This window comes from Corvus cornix, chromosome 18 (assembly GCF_000738735.6).
Source record: "Corvus cornix cornix isolate S_Up_H32 chromosome 18, ASM73873v5, whole genome shotgun sequence".
Lineage (NCBI taxonomy): Eukaryota > Metazoa > Chordata > Aves > Passeriformes > Corvidae > Corvus > Corvus cornix.
The window spans coordinates 8,370,155-8,387,277 of NC_046347.1; the positions used below are offsets into that span (position 1 = coordinate 8,370,155).

At 41.9% G+C, this 17,123-nt stretch overlaps 2 protein-coding genes, 1 long non-coding RNA gene and 2 other non-coding genes across 13 annotated transcripts in view; 3 read left to right on the forward strand and 2 right to left on the reverse strand.

Moving 5' to 3' along the window:
- The window catches only part of ERN1 (endoplasmic reticulum to nucleus signaling 1), a 41,789-nt gene extending 30,745 nt beyond the window's left edge, over window positions 1-11,044 (reverse strand). For 2 of the 4 annotated variants that reach the window (XM_039562353.1, XM_039562352.1), the window contains exons 1-2: window positions 10,385-10,516; window positions 1,759-1,870 (exon numbers count right to left, since the gene is read on the reverse strand). In XM_039562353.1, the coding sequence (XP_039418287.1) occupies window positions 1,759-1,870; window positions 10,385-10,450 (178 nt within the window). In that variant the 5' untranslated portion in view covers window positions 10,451-10,516. Of the gene's footprint in view, window positions 1-1,758; window positions 1,871-10,384; window positions 10,517-10,934 lie in introns of those variants that run through there. The other 2 variants (XM_019290674.3, XM_019290675.1) reach the window with 2 other exon arrangements.
- A 1,071-nt stretch (window positions 11,045-12,115) lies between these two features.
- LOC120410964 lies at window positions 12,116-13,661 on the forward strand. The gene is made up of 2 exons (XR_005603341.1): window positions 12,116-12,385; window positions 12,584-13,661. It is a non-coding gene; the product is annotated as an uncharacterized LOC120410964 (long non-coding RNA).
- Window positions 12,442-12,504, forward strand: LOC120410996. Its single transcript, XR_005603372.1, has one exon. It is a non-coding gene; the product is annotated as a small nucleolar RNA SNORD104 (small nucleolar RNA).
- LOC120410998 lies at window positions 12,672-12,801 on the forward strand. The gene has a single exon (XR_005603374.1). It is a non-coding gene; the product is annotated as a small nucleolar RNA SNORA76 (small nucleolar RNA).
- The window catches only part of TEX2 (testis expressed 2), a 44,483-nt gene continuing 41,012 nt past the window's right edge, over window positions 13,653-17,123 (reverse strand). For 5 of the 6 annotated variants that reach the window (XM_039562355.1, XM_039562357.1, XM_039562358.1 and 2 more), the window contains 3 exons: window positions 16,810-17,019; window positions 16,463-16,583; window positions 15,478-15,649 (listed from right to left, as the gene is read on the reverse strand). In XM_039562355.1, the coding sequence (XP_039418289.1) occupies window positions 15,527-15,649; window positions 16,463-16,583; window positions 16,810-17,019 (454 nt within the window). In that variant the 3' untranslated portion in view covers window positions 15,478-15,526. Of the gene's footprint in view, window positions 15,650-16,462; window positions 16,584-16,809; window positions 17,020-17,123 lie in introns of all 6 variants that reach the window. The other variant, XM_039562354.1, reaches the window with a different exon arrangement.

Here is a 17,123-nt window from a genome sequence, read left to right on the forward strand (position 1 = left end):
TGTTCCCTTCCTGGTGAGTGCCACCGCAGCACTTCAGGTAACCTCCACAAATTCTCAAAGCACCTGAGCTACAACACACAGTTCATCTGCTGTAATCAGGGTAAAATGGCACCTGCAAGAGCACTGCCTCTCACCCACAAGGTGACCACCAACAAATATAGATTTGCAAATATAAATAAACCCCCTCCCATTACAAATTAATTCACCAATTTATATGTATAGGCCCTTGTTTCATGTCCACTTAACTAAGTTATCTCAGGAGGCATGTTGGAACAATGATATCGACCACTAGGTTGGGGTTTTTTTTAATTGACCTTTGTGTGTTGCTCTATTGCACAGAAATAAACTAATGAGCAATAACTGCTTTGCAAAAATCGAGTGAGCACAACTCATGTACATAACATGCAGAATAATATATAGTTAGCAGCAGAGAGAAAACAAAAAGTCCCATAAAACTGGATTATCCAGTCTGGCAGCACTACAGAACCGACAAGAGTTTTGCAACAATTTTTTTTTTAAACAAGGGAAGTTCCTTGAGCAACACACTCTGATCAACATCCTTTTCATTACCAAAGTGTGTTCATTTCTTCCTCACAAAACCTCTTGCTACTTACTAAGTGTGGATGCAAAGCAATGCCAGTTGTGATACTCTTCTAAACTAGGACTAGGTAGGGTATGTTCATGTCAGTGGAATGACAAAGAGACCAGCAAGTTTTTCTTAGCCTACAGCAACACCAAATGAGGAAGCTGACAACTTGCTTTTAGGCAGAGCTGTTCAGGAAAAGGAGGGGTCTAAATTTAAACAGGAGATGAGAGAAAACCAAGATCCTTCAAGAAAATACTAGGCTTAGCCCTTTCTACTCTAAAAAGAGCTACGAAAGCCTTCTTTGCTCATTTAAGAAGTTAACTTTTTCTCTGGTAGATCTGCTTTCAAATACAAATGGCTTCACAAAGAAGAACAACTGATTTGTACTGCAGACACCAGATATGCACAATCCATTTCCCACTACTTCAGCTCACCTATTAAATTGTTGGATTTAAAAACAGAGGACTGAATGATGCAGTCACCGACTCCTTCCATTTGACCTTCTAATTTATTTCCAGAAGTGAAGGGAGAGTACTGCTATCACCTCTGCCACACATAATCAGAGTCCCACTCAACAAAATTTGCATCAAATACCAAATTTTTCATGAAGACAGAGCTAGCTCTGCTCAGTAAGTAAAATTACAAAATCACTTCCAGTCACTGAACAATGTTAAATTTCTTTACACAAGTGTAGTTCTTTTATTTAAAAAACTGTGCTGTTCCTAAACATCTGTTATAGAAAAAATCCCCAAGGTTTGCACGATATGCACTGTACCAGTGAATGTAGGGTATTCCAGAGACAGAATCATGCAATCCCTTTGCCTTCAGTTCTACAAGCTGACACACCTATTCTGTTCTATGTTTGCCTATACTGCACTCATTCCCAAAAAGCATGGTACCTACCAATTATACCACTACAGCTTAAACACTCAGGGGGAAAAACCAAAACCCCACAAACCTAAAAAAACCTCACGTAAACCTGGAAAATACCTACAAGTGGAATTATGAAGATGAACATGACCCCAGAAACACTGTAGCTTAAATCTGGAACAAGGGCAAAATGAAAAAGGAAAAGAAAGTATTTACCTCATCCTACAACAGTTGGAATTGCCAAATAATTTGACTGTTATTTCTGCTATTGAGTAGAGGGCATCAGGACACCTCCTGCTCACCTTCTTTTAAAGTCCACTTGATTGCTCCTGTCCTCTTGCTGACAGCGTGCAAACTTCCATCCAGGGTTGAAACAAACAACAGTGTTTCTGGCACAGTTACTGAGCTGGTGTTCTGGAAAAAAAATACTCATATGATGAATATGATTTTTTACTACAGAGTTTACTCGTAACTGTCAGACAGTACATGGGCTAGAACATCCCTTCTTTTAAAGGCACAGACTGAACAACTTCCTTGTCTCTTTGAATTCAGTGATTTTTAGTTTAATTTAGTTTGCTGTTAACACTGTGGATCTTACTGTGCTAAGTTCCTCTAGAAACAGAAACTGGGATATGCTTTAACTCCACCTCCATTTTCAATTTGATATCAAAGGCTTCTTGTACTAGAGTTAGGAGAGACCAGAGACAGGGCTAATCTAGGAAAGGACTGACAAAAAGACCATGCAGTAAGTTACGAAAAGTACAGAACTTCAGAGCAGCTCAGAGAACCCACATGTCTATGTCAAACCCATGCTCCTCCAAGGTACACAGAACATACTCTGCCAGGTTTAGTCACCAAGAAAAGACAAGACACAGGCTGGGTAGAACCTGGATAAATACAACTGAACAATGACCAATATTCTACTAGGCTGGCCGTGGCTGAGACAGATGGAGCTGCAAGCATTGTCAGCTCCCTCTGAGGAAGGGCAAAATACTTAGGATGGAAGCAGCTTAAAGGCTGGAGGAGATCCATACTGTTAAACCTCCTAATTTTGTTTTTATACCTCACGTCTCCCAGTATTGTCTTTCTGCAGCACAGAGTAAATAACACTGTTTAAGGAATATGACTCATAAGTATGAGCACATCCACAGGCACCTCTGAGAAAGCAGCTGGCTGCGAGGTTCAAACCTCCATTTCACATTCCAATTTATTCTGCTCCTGGGGAACAGTTTAGTGCCACTGTCCTTCCTCCAGCCCAAGCAGCTTTTGAGCCTGGCCATTGCAGAGCAAGGAATTTTATTAAAAGGGCATCACTCAAACATGGAGGACTCTGAACTATGCAGTTATTGTGAGAACAGTGAGGTTAAGTCCAAGGTGTTCCATCACACAAAACAGAATAAGCATGTTAATTTAATGTCTACTCTTCTCTTCCTGCCTAAAGATGATCCCAGACATCCTAATGATGCCATGAAGATTTTTGCCTTTTCTTTTATACCCCTGTTATACCTTTTTACAACTTCTGTATTCCTAGTGCTTTTTGCCTACATTCCTGGACTTGTTTGTCGAGCTAAGAGACTAAACATTTTAGAAGCTTCCTAGCTAGGGATCAGTGTGCCCCAGACCCCAAGGTCCTCTCCAGAACACATTCTGTAAACCAAGATAGAACCATCCAGGGGAAGGTTCCTTGGGGAGGGGGGCTCACTTGAGCCTCTCTCATTGGGGAATCTTTGATAGATATGCTAATTAGTAAAACCTATAATGTTATACCCAATGTTGGGGGGGCAGAGACAGACTCAGAGATAGCCTCGGCAGGGTGCATCTCGATGCATATGACCTGGGCGTGTGCACCTAAGGATCCTTAAAATAAATACCAAGGTAAAATCCCTTTTCCCCTTCTAACCGTGTATGACTCTTGATTTTAAGACCAAGAAAAGGCATCACTAAGACTGACACATTTCCATTTCCCAGGGCTCAAGTTTTCACTCAAGTAACTTGCCATTTGTAGGCTCTATCTGCGTGACACCTGCCACATTTCAAAGTTTCACAGCTAAATATAGTTCTTAACCTACCATGTGAAAAGAAAATGTATTCATTTTACATAATTAACAATGTCTTCAATTAATTATATGGTAAAAAACAATTACTGGTCATGTTAGAATTACTGCAAAGCAAAATATTTAATTGCCAAATTAAAACACATGCTTATAGGAATAACTTTCTTTGAACAACTATACATTTTAGTGCAATCCAACGAAAGGATTATACTTTCAGGCAAAGCACAGAGCTAAAAGGATAATATAACACAGTATAACTAGCCAACGCTCAGGTTGCACCTATAAATATTGTACATGCCTCTTTCCAGTCATAATCAGCTGGAGGAGACAACTGTAAAATACACAATGCAGAAAAAATGAAAGTCAACAATACACAAACCACAGATTAGGAATAATTGCTGGAAGGCCAGAAAAAGAATGGGAGAAGTATCTTAAGACATAAATATAGTTTTCATTACCTGACATTGTTAAATTATGCAGGCTGCACAGCCATCTGCACTTAGATAAAATATTTACATCTGGGATTAAACTTTGCAGTGTTTGTTCAAGCAGGGACAGTGTATAACAGTTCCTCTCACACTGCCCTATAAAAACGCAGCTCAAGATGTTACTGATCAGAACTGAACTCACAGTATCTTTCAAGCCTAACAACCTGATTGGGTGTAAGAGAAAAGAGGGGGCTCTGTTGTAAAGTTATGAGATCTCAGTCATTTGTATTATTACTTTCGTTAAACTACTGTAGCCACTGTATCAAAGTAATTAATGAAAATTTTGTCCTTTAGGTCTTTTTGTACACAAATTCCCCAGACATCTTAGGACGGTGTAGCTGATTTATCATCATTAGTCCAGTTTTCCTTAAATCAGCATTTAACAAGCCAGATTCACTGATTCTGCAACCAGAGGGGGAAGATATGACCCACACTCCACTATCACAACCTTTCAGGGCTGAAAACCATCTGACTGTGAGGCAGATTTAGTGAAACTGCACCTAGAGTGAAACAGAGTAAGTTGAGCAAGAAAATACAACTGTTAATGACAGGAAAATAAAACTATTGAAGTTCCTTTAAATTGCAGGTGAGAATTTGACACCCAGAAACCAGCACAGAGGCACTGGGATTTCTCTGACAAGGAGATCCTGGCACATACATGCATCATTGCCCTGTAAAATACACAGCTTTTCTGATGCTTTCCCTCACCTCTCCACTAGGTCTATGTTTAAGTTTCACTGCTTCTGAAGGGCTTTCTTATATTCAACCATCAAAGTCACATTGATGTGGTCACTGCAACCCTGTGTGTTGAAGATATCATCTCCTTTGGGGGAAAGACTGAATACAGGGCAGATTTCATTAGTTGTTACCTTACTTCTACATTTGTATTTGAACACAGATGAAATACATAAAATGCCATTATTAAAAATCTTCCATTCACTCATACTTTTCAAAGCACATGATATCATGCACTTGACATTACCCAACTCAGTAGCACACTGACCCTGCTGAAGCATTCGACCTAAATTTAAAAAAACCCCAATGACTCCAGATTTAGCTATGCAATATTGTACATTTATTTTGTTCAATATCTATGGTAGTCACGTGGAAAAGGCTAGGGAGTTAGTATAACAGTATGGAAACAAGGTTTTATTCTTTCAAATTGTATCAAGCAATAAATACAAAATTGAACAGATTTTAAAATAATTACTTGTGTTTCACCCAGACTGAGAAATTAAAAACGCTTTCTCTTGATTTTATTCATGACTTTTATCAGTAGCAAGAGATTGAAGTATCAAAGTTGCAAACATTGAATGATTTTATTTTGAACACAAAGTTTTATAATTACTTGGTTAATGGATTAATTGAAGCCTGTGATTAGCACTGCATTGAAACGCTACAAAAATTATAAAAATATGTATGTACAAGACAAACTTGTTTTCATTTTTGTGTGAAGTATGTAAGAGATTTCTCCACCACAAAAAGATTTCATAATCTCAGTCCTGAGACAGATTATAAAAACTGGTAACACAGATCCTGTCCTCCCACCCTGCAATGGTGAGGTCTCAACTGTTGTGACGCAATGCAAATTCTTAAGAGACTTTTATTTCACATTACAATCTTATTTCTAAGGAGATACAACAACTGACTCCAAGATAAATATGTCAGGACATGAAACAACTAAGCAAAAAGAACTTAATTTAGTGAACAAAGAAAATTAGATAGAAGGAAAACCGGGTTTAGTTCTTCTTTCATTTCATCTGAAACTGCAACAGCATCTATTTTAACACCTACCCTCCTTGGAATTCAGTAAGAACTTCAACAGCCTTGACAGTCTGTACTTATAACAATCTTCCACATCAACAGCAATATGAAGTTAAGGATTTACAGTATTTTGAAATTACTTGGGGACTGTTTTAGAATTCATTTTATTAATTTAATTCAAAAGACAAATTTTCAAGCTCTCATTGGATTCAAATTTGACAAAAGCCCTAAAGCTAACTGCTAATAATCCATAACAACCTAAAATTTGTGGCCAAACAGAAAAAGCATTTTTAAGTTAGAATAGAAATATACTATCTAATAGAAAAAGAAAGTAACTTTATATATACTAGTTAAGTCTCGCATAAGAATCTTCTCCTCAGTCTAGATCTGCCATATCTTTAGGTAAAATGTTTTAGAAATCCAAGTAACAAAATAAAACAATCCTGAAGGACCCAGCAATCAAGCAAAGGTCAGTGGAAGCTGTAGAACAAGAACTACAAGGTGTGTGTGCGGTGCAGTTCAGTGTCAAAGGTGATAACATCTTCTTTCACCCCAACAGCTCAAATTTTTCTAAGGGTCAGCAAAGCAATCAGAAAACAGATCCCCACAGCAATAATTTTGTCCATTAATTCATCTGCTTAAGAACACCACTTTTGAAATGAAGGTCATCATGTAGACAGGAATCCCACTGAAGTCAGTGGAAAAAGCAGTTAGAAAACCAGGCCACTGAGTTCCTTGAGGTTACAGCTCTGCAACCCAGAAATATGTTTTGCAGTGGGGGTGATACCACAAGAGGTTCTTCAAGTATGAATAAAGAACAGGAAAACACTTCCAGTGACCCAGGATGGGTGATGGTGTGTGCTGATTTCAAGAACTGTTACTGATTTCATAGCAATAATTGTGTGCTCATGAGTAAACAAATCAGTGTCATGTCTTAGCAGGGAAATAATTTTCTCTTTTCTGAGTCTGAAGTAGGAATACATATGCACCAAGATTAATGTGTTGGGCTGATAGATGATAAAGGATGGATGGTTTGCTAACTGTAACAGCCCTCTCTTTTCTTTGATAATGCCTAGCTTACCAAACCAAAATGTGACAAGGTACAAATTATCACTCAAGGAAAAAAACCCTATATTCCTCACTCCATAATTAGCCTCATATACATCAGGCTGTACCTTTGGATTTTACTAAAAAATTATTAAAAGCCAACTTCATTAACACCACCAGACACTATCCTCACAATAACAAAAGGCCTATACCGTAATTTATGCTACTGGAACCACAGCTGGTAAACCAGTAAGGATGCAAAGGAAGATATTTTTAGACATTAGCACACACTGCAAGCACTTGGCATATTCATCACACATAGCCTATGAATCATTACCCTGGTTTTGACAGCTATCTCATTACACTAGGCTGCCAGGCTACAGACTAAAACTCCCTGTGCATAATAAAACCAGGCCGTGGAGAAAGTCTTTGTAAAATTCAATAAACTACTGGGGGGAGTTTTCCAGTATAACTGATAATGAAGTTAAGATATGAAAGAGAGTTGACGAAAAATACATTTTATCTTCTTTAGAAAGCGAAATCAAATATACAGATGCTTTAATCTTAAACTAAATTCTAACATGTCTTTGTTAGCCATTTCTCATCACGCTGTAACCTAGTTCAGTGAGCTCTCATTCATACACCCATTCATCCTGCAACAGAAAAAACTGAGAAGTATGAGAGGTCTACTCCAATTGTTCTCTGCCTGGAATCACCTTGGAGTGGTCTCTCCACCAAGAACTTCCTGCTGAGCTTTCACATTTGACTGTGTAAAACCCAAATGTATTTCAATAGCCACAAGAACACCAACAACCCAAACGAGCTGGGTTATAAACACATGAATTTATACTCCAGGAGAGAGTTGTTCATGATAATTTTAAGTGTGCAAGACAAATTTACATTTCCCTCCCCCACCAAAAAAAACCCCAAACCCTATTATACTGTTTTTTTGAGCAACCAAGGAGATCTGCAACTCAAAATACAACATGTGTTAGTTAACACAGTGCTTGAACATATCCTCTGTAAACCTGCTGTCTCCCACAGGTTTTCACACCTGTCAGTTCCCTGGCCAAACACCTCACACTGAGATAAAGAACACACCAGAAGAAACAACACCTGGGTGAAGCCAGGGTTTTTCCACGTCAGGTGCAGCCTACACCATATAACCCAGTACTGAAACCTGTCCCACTGGCTGCAGGAAGAGACAGACCCATGTTCCAAATGCCACTTTAATCCCAGGGAGGTTGGTACTTTTGAGTTGCACTGACTCCACGTTAAAAGAGAAACAAGCACAGTTTGGAACATCCCAGGGCTCAGGAAAACAAGGGATTTTTCACTCCAAAGAGAGCTGTAAATCATTACTGTGTAATATTGATGGCAACTGTAATTTACTGACAGCTCTATTGCATTTCTTACTGCTCTGAGATTCCACCCTTTTTAATGTGCTTCCATTCATTGGAGGGCAGTTCCAGGAGCAGTAAACTGTCACCCAAATAGCAAGAAACAGCATTTTCCTCTCTGTAAAGAGCACACAGGAAAGGAAGACCTTGTATAACTAATACAAACTAAAAAAACAATATTAGAGTTGGGATATTAGGTAACAAAGAGTACCTTTATCAGCCAAAGAAGTTACAGAACAGCAGATCACCATCACTGCTCTTAGGAGAAATCTACAGAAAAAAACAATCTGCAAAATCTTTAGGCAACCTCATGTTTTTAAGTAACCTCAACACCGAGAATTGTGTGTCAGTCTTTTTCATGGGAATTTATTATTCAAGTGACATGAATAGTTTTAAATAAGCTTCCACAGTTAAATGGGTAAATCACAGATGAGATGACTGGGACTAAGTTCACAGAAATGAAAACTAGTTCTGAAAAGGGACTGAAGTACAGAATAGATTAGAACTTGGAAGTCACAGTGAGGATCTACAGCTAGAAGAGCACAAAGACCAGGGTAAGAGCCAAGAAGATAAACAGAAATGGAGAACTCAGACCCTGATCTGAGGTGAGATGGCAGGGCAGGAAAACCAAGGCAAGAGGGAAATCTAGAGAAAAAATGGGCTGAATTCTACCAGGGCATGAGTCTACATTTTTGTGACTATGCAAGTAAAATGATATAAAATGTAGTAATAATCTGTTGATTAAAAAAATATTTTAGGTATTTAAAAATATTTCTTTGTTTTCCTATTCAGGACTCTTTAAAACTTAATGAGTTGCAAATCAGTATTTTCCTTGCAAAATATGAAGCCCAGGCCTGTGAGGACCATGAAAAGACATCAGTCCAGCCTTGCAGTCCAGTCTAAGACAAACACATTAGCACTCTACAGTAAAGATTGTAAAGTAATTTTTGTTAACAGCCTGCATTTAATTTTTTTCAGTTTCCTAATGAAGTAACAACACTAGGCATGTTACCAGCTTAACTACTAATGTGTTTACTTTACTTCTAAAGAAGGGGAGTGGGGCTATTATATCCCAGGTGAGAAACAAAGCCTTCAGCTTTGCTTAACCTGAACTAGAACTCCACATATTACACATATATATTAGCTTTTTCAGCTAACAATGAACAATCAGTCAAAGAACATAACCTAAAGCTTTCCTGTGCTATACTTGACTATAATGGAAACGGTGAATACCAGATGGCCTTTTCATTGTCTCCTCATCTGGAGAACCTGCAAACAAGAGCACCTTTCAGAAGTGAATTTTTGAAGTTAGCTATCCATCTCAGTACACACATAGCAGATAGCATCCACTGTAAAGTACACTGTTTAAAATTATTACCTCTGTAAAAATAATCTGCTCAGCATTCCATCTGCTTTGCACCAGTTTCCCTATTCCATGCACTTTTATTGCTCCACCTATTGCAATACCTTATAACCAACCTGGTTATTTCTTAAGAGGTTTTGTAGGGCAGTGAGTCGTGCACTTTGTCTTTCACCTTTGAATTTAAAACTGCGGTTTTGGATCCCAACCAACCACATGTACATTAATGCATATTGCTGCATTTGGTCTGGAAACAGAATGATCAAAATGCCATGACAGTATAGAGGGTATGTAGCCAGCCACTTGTATTTGGTTATCAACACGTATGCAATATGTGGGGGGTTTTTTTCCAGAAAGAAAACAAACCCCTCCACTTATTAAGGGACAGAGCAGACCTTCTAGCATGTCTCACTGGTTCCCGATCCATCTACATAGTTTCAGGTTACAAAAGTTTATTTGTACTACTGTTTCAAAAGTTTCTCTGTGCCACTTTTTACAATTGCTTCGTGGGAAATTAACTGTATTTTTATATTTCGAGGTTTCATGCCAGGTGGGGCACAGCTGCAGGTACACGGCTGTGGGGCTGGGTCAGGCTGTGGGGCTGCAGCCCCTCACCCTGTGCACACAGGGCACACGGCATTAGCAATGGACCAGGTGATGTGTTGGCTCGGCGGACGCCTCCGGGCTGCGGGCACCCCCGGCAAACCTTCGTTAAGCGCGGCGGGAGCCCCCCGGCTCCCCTCACCCGGCCCTCCCCGTGTCCCGGCTGCCCCTGCCGCCCCTGCCCTTCCCCAGCCCAGCGGGCCCGGGCTTACCGCGAGCCTCGGCGGGAGCAGCAGCAGCATGGCCAGGCTGAGGAGAGGGCGGCGGAGCGGCTCCATGGCTGCACCGCAGGGCCGCTGCCCCCGCACGGCGCTGCCTCCGGCGCGGCGCGTCCAGGCGCTCCCCGCGGCGGGCGGGGCGGGCTCAGGGACCGCCCGGCAGGGACACTCACGTCAGCCGCGGGCGGACGGGCAGCGCCGGGGACCGCGCTCAGGGACCGCCTGGGCAGCCGTCGGGCCGGGGACTGCGGGGCCGGAGGGCCCGGGAGCGGTCAGCGATGCCCCGCAGCTTCGCGCCGCTGCCGGAGCCTCCCCGTTCGTGTGCGCCCCGACCGACCCGCCGCCCGCGCCGCGGCTCGGCCGGCGGCCCCAATGGGGAACCGCGGGGTGCGATGGCAGCTGGCTATTGCTGCTTTGTTTTTATGAAAAAATACCTAAATTCAGGCAGCACCAGTAGCCTCCCTCGCCCTGCACCACCCTGCCCGGAATAATTGGGTGGTCAGGCGACGGAAGAGGCTGCCCAGGGGAGGTGGAGCCACCATACCTGGAGGTGTTTGAGGCATCTGGAACTGGCAGTCGATGATATTTAATGGTTTAGGGGCTACAGTGGCAGTGCTGTGTGGACGCTTGGACTTGATGATCTTAAAGGTCTCTTCCAACCTTGATGACTCTGTGATTCTTGTTTTCCTACTGATTTTGTACTTTCAGAACAGATCAGGCCAAATTTATTTGGCATAGCTCCTGCCTTTGACAAACTCACTGTTAACCCTGTGCCTTGCAAGGCCTTAAATAAACGCAAAAAAAAACCCAACACGCCCCTTTGAAACAAAAAAACAGGTCCAGGCTTTTCTGAACAGGTAAAAATAAACACAAAAGGTATTGAACCAAATGGAAGAAGCTTTAAACAGAAGAGAGTCAATTTAGAGTGCCTGGCAAAGGCCCAGTGTTCAGCCACCTATTTATATAACAAAGCCACTTTGTCCTTGTACATATTGTTTGATTTTTAACAGTGATATCACTAATAGAGCTGCAGGGCACATGGAATTCTGGGCATGCCATACACACACACCAGCTCCCACAGTGAGCCTGCCTTTGATGGTGGGCAGGAGATGTAATAATTACCCAGAATCACAGAATATCCTGACCTGGAAGGGACCCACGAGGATCATCGAGTTCAACTCCCGCACAGGACACCCCAACAATCCCACCTTGTGCCTCAGAGCCTTAACCTAATGATGACTTGACCTGCAAGTCAGAATACATGAAAATATGCTGCAGCTGCAAACCCTGCTGTGATTCCAGTTCTCCGATGCATTTCTTTATGGTGGCCTTGACTTTTAAGAATTTGTACCATCTGAGCACAAGCAAACCCCTAAACACACTGTGTATGCCGTGGCAGCAACAGCCTGCTACATTACAGGAGGAATTTATCAGTTGCTGTACAAACGCTGTAGTGTGCCAGATCCTAACTGGAGTTATATTCACACGAGTGTCTCCCACAGCCTCACAGGAGACAGAAAAAATAACTAAAAACGGCTGAGGTAGGAGGGGAGCCGAGCGTTGGTGAGTGCACTCTGCTCCTGGCTGCTCCCCTCAGGAACCACCTCAGCCAGCACCCGCTCTACGGGGAGAGATCTGACCGGGGCCTGAGCTTTTATATTTTTAATACTGAGCCCTATTTCTTCACAGCAACAAAACGCTAGAGCAAAGTAGAAGGAGTATTACTGTTCCTGAAAAGGCGAAAAGCTGCCTCACACGCCGGGACCGACACGAGATCACCAAGGTCCGTCAGACCTTCCGCTTGACCTCCCGACGCCGCCTCAGCGCGCCCCCCCCGCTGCCTTCGCGCAGCCCCGCCCACCTTCGCGCGCAACCACACCCGCATCAGCACGTGTCCCCGGATTCCAATTCTATTGGGCGAGGAGGGCGGGGCTGGACGTTCTATAAAGGAGAGCGCGGCGGATTCTGGGCCTCTCTTTCGGCGTGGCTGGCGAGGTGAGCAGGCTTGGGGGGAGTGCAGCGGGCAAGCGGGTGGGCGGTGAGGCCGGGCCGCGGTGATGTCTTTTGACACGTGTTAGACTGCTGACATGCATGAAGCAAAACTACTGCTGAGCGTCCCGGCTGCGTTCACCCTGCGGGGCGGCCGCGGTGTACCGCATCAATAACCTCCCCTTTTCTCTCGGTGTTTTGCAGGGCTTGTGCGGCGACCGGCTGCCGGGACCGGCGGTAAATAAAGCTGTGTCACCCAGAACGTGTCCGGCTGGTTCTTCCGCGCGTGCCTGCACTGCCTTTGACCCGGCGGTGCCCGCCTAGCGCCGCCGGCCAAGCAGCGGTGCTACAGCGAAGCGCTTGTTAATAACTGGCGCTGCTCGGCCCGACCCGGGCGGCGCTTTTAAAAGCAAGTGACATTGTTTGCGAGCTTGCGTCACCCTTCCGGGGATACGGCGGCGGGGGGGCGCGCATTGCTCCGGATCCTGCTGCTTGCGCTTCCTGCAAGGAGGAGCCTGTTCCTGACGGGAGGGCGGTGTCGGGGCCAAAGCAGAGTCGGTTCCATGCGACTCAAGCTAGCCGACGCCACGGCCGTAGTTTTAAGTAGTTCAGGATTCAGTTGTAAAAAGGACTTAAATGGTTAGAAAAGTCCTGGGATTCCTGCCTAGCTTGTTGCAGGAGTAAAGCAGCTGGGTGAATGAGCTTGGAGCATCCAGGGCTGGGGGTCGTGTACATACATGGTGCAAAACAAAATGAGAATTTGACTACCGTGACTAAGCTGCAGCATTTTAAAGGGCCACTCTTTCTTAGATGTGTTAATACCAGGAAGTACAGCATTTTCTGTAAATACAAAAGATCTGAACAACAGGGATGCCAGGAGTACGGCAGAGTCTAGGCAGACTAAGGAATAATTACCCTGAAGAGTCTCTGTGAGGTTAGCAGAAGTGGATGCATGTCTGCTCTGTTCTGTAACTGGTGGTAATCCTTTCAGTTTTGCCAGTTATGCAAACGTTTTTAAAGCATAGTTCTCATATGAATACTAACTGCTTTGGTGAAGCTTAGTTTCATGACAATAAAACTTAAATTTAGCTTTTCCTTTTAAAGCTCGGCATTGGTTAACCCTGAAGCTGTCATATGCCACAATGACCAAGTACCTGTATATAAAAGTCCATAAGGCACAGGGCATGCTCATGTTAGGAAGCTGCCTTTCTGAAGTTTTTTAAACAACTTGCACTAGACAGTGGCTAAATGCTGTAGAAATAAAATTTACTGATTTGTTCGACATGGGATAAATTTATTTAATAAAACCAAGCAGAGTGTAGTTACCCACAGTTTATGAAGTGCAATATGAGTCTTATTACATAAGTCTAAATCTGTTTACACGTTAGTGCATCTAGTCCTTTGACTTCAGTTATTGCACATATAAATTAACTCATATAAAAGACCTGTGTACAAGACATGCAGACTTCATGAAAGGCAAATAATGCCTACAGAATCAGCAAACCCCAGAATATACACAGCCTGGAATGGTCAAGGAGGAGTTCAGGTAACAAATATAACTACTAATATTTCAATTAAAGGTAACCAAAATAGGTGTTCAAATATAGAATTAATTTTAAATATATTAAATGCTAATTTGTTTCAGGCAAGGTGCTGTTTAAAAAACCTTCAATATAATAGTTTCTTTTAGAGATGGTAAATCATCAAGTTATACATGGAAATCTTGATTTACATCAAATGTGACCACACAACATACAAAAAATTTCTTTAAAAATTACTTTAAAAAAAAATTACAGAAGGAGAGCCAAAACTCACCTTCTTTGTAAACTAAAACATTTTCTGACATCCATGAATAGTTGGCAACACTGAGTATCAGAAAAATAACCTGTGTTAAGGAGTGGATATGTAGTGTTCAAGCCTTGAATTTACTGCATACATTTAGCCTTGATTCATTACACCTGACAGAAATAAAAGCTAGTTCCCCCTTCCCCTTTAGTTTTGGCCACTAATTAGCAGAAAGAGTCTTTAATCATGATCAGCTCAAACAACTGCAATGCTTGAATTCCTATGCCACAAAGTCCAAGAAACCAATGCATAGGGGTCAAAATCTGTCAGCCACAGCTGCTTCCATGAGCACCAGGTGATGTCACGTTGGGCTGTAACTGAGGATTCGGGCCCATGCTTTGGGTGTAAACACAGTGCAATGGAAAAGACTCACAGCAACAAACTCCTGTCAGAACTTGGTGTTCCATCACAGCAAGAGCCTCTATGCACAGTTAGGTTACTACTTCTGGAGATGTGCAGTGTTGACACTTGGTGTGTGTGCTCATGTCTTTATAAACATTCAGAATTAATCAGGAACCAAGGTGATTGTACCTCACTATAAGGCGGCTTGCTATGGTTTGGTCTCATGGCTTTACCAACTTTTTTTCCTCATTTACAAAAATCTGACAGTCCCACCTTCATTGATAGTTGTGTGTTCTATGGCTACTTGCTTCCCAAAAAAAGCACAATTTCTGTATGAAAAAAAGTAATGTGTATATAGCACACTGAATCACAATATTACCTATACATCCAATTTACATTCTTTTATCCTGAAAGCATTTCATATTTTGATTGCTTGACACAAGCTATTGACTGCAGAAGTGAAAGAACATAAAACAGTTCATTCTACACCTCCAACTGCCTGAGAAAGAAAAATATTCTTCCAGTTTCATAAATTAATTCCTTATTTAGGATTTTTCCCATTTGGCATGCAGTTCCTTTTGCTGCCACACAACTTTTCAATGCTTTAATGCGTATTAACAGAGCATGAAAACAAGCTGAACTAAAGGTGCATTGACAAGCTCCTTGATCTATTACATTTGAGTTCCTCCTCCCTCCCCCCAAGAACAGGTCACCTCAGCCTCCCAGTTAAAATCCTGATGGCAGCCAGTACAAAAATAAATCAATGGCTTAATGGAATGGAACTTCATGTAGCTGAAGTACATGGGAACAATAACCAGGCAAGTGAGCACACAGGAGCAGGGATAGGCAGTCCTTGGGAGGGGGGAGAGTGGCACAAGTTAAGGATGAGAACTACAGCACAGTTTATAGAACCATGAGAGAAACTTTTATAATACTGTAAACTGCAAGAGTCTTCACATGTCATGGCTGATCAGAGGCCTCTGTGCTCAGATCTTGAGGAAGGCATGTGGAGGAGCGGGGATCCATGGCTGAGTGCATTAAAGGAATATAGACATCATCCATGTTTGGCATGACAAAGATTTTCTGGGAAAAAGATGCAATTAAATCAAGTTACATTTCATATGTCACTTGAAACCTTAGTCTTCCAATTTTAGTTTAAAAAATGCAACAAATTTACAGATAAAAGGTTCTTGAGCTCAGTGTTGTTTGAGTCAGTGCAGCACCCATTAACTGAAGCCATTTTGTGGTGTTACAGTTGTAAATGAAACTCAGAAATACGAATATTCATTCAATTAAAATGGCACTACAGGAAACATCACCAACTTTTCCTAATTGCTTTCTCAGCTCTTACCCATCCATGTACTTTCAAACTGCACTTTTAGTAAAATAACTGGTTTTGATTTCTGCTTGATTGTATAAGTTGGAGTCCAGAATCAAGCTGGTCACTATTCCTATCCTACATGTATTTGGAGGGGGCTTTTTCCTTTTTGCACTGTGGTCAACGTGATTTTTAAAAAATTACTTTAAAGGAAGTAGTAAGAGGAAGTAGTGCCTTATCTGTTCTTAATTTTAGGCAACAGTTTGGCCCTCTATCATCTAAGAATATGTAGGATCATGTTCTTATTTGAGTACTACAAATTTTACCACGGTACCTATTTCAAAGAAATGTCATTTTCATCTCTAAAACAGATTTCCACCCAGGGCTACACAGAATCTTGAGACCATCCCAGCAGTCAGTTTCAACTAAGTTCTCAACATCCATCCCACTGACTGGGAGCAGTGGACGACATGACTAGTTATACATTAAATATGGGACATGTGAAAATTAAACACCTCACCCCTTTAACTGGGGTTAATGAGTATCATCAAGGAAAGGCAAATGTAAAGGAAACACACCTGGAACTCCTGTTCCAGTTTCCTTGCTATCCAGTCTGTTACATGAACCAGAGTCACTTCTCTCTCACCAAGTTTTGGCCGCGCTTTTAACTCCAGGTAGGGAGGCCTTCGGAAGCCGTACCTTGGGAGAGAACACAGAGCAGGATTTATTACAGACACCCCAGCAAATCAAGTACTTAAACCTGTAACAATTTTCTCTTAATAATAGTTCTGACCTCAGTTACAACTAATTTGTATTGCACCTTGCCCAGAACCCACTTGAGCCAGGCTTTACCTTTTTTCTTAGCTGCAACCCCTCGGGTAGCACACCTGAAACATTGCCCAGCTCTGCTCTGAGCTCCTCTTACCATATTCTGTCAGTGGGTGGAGGTGGAATGTTAATCACTAGTGTTCCTCTGCACTCCTGTACTTCAACTGTTAGCAGCAATGGAGTATTGGAGACCTCTTCAATTTTCTTCTTAATAAACTCAGTCTCTGTTGCTTTCTGAAAGTATTTTGACTTCGTAATTTTATCCACAATTCTCATGATTTTACTTGTCCGATGTCCTCCAACATACCTTTACATAGAGAATAGAAAAAGGATATCAAGATAACTTTCTTAAACCTATTTGCTAAGACAGACATGGATTTTCTATTCAATCATTGAAGCTTTTGATACAAA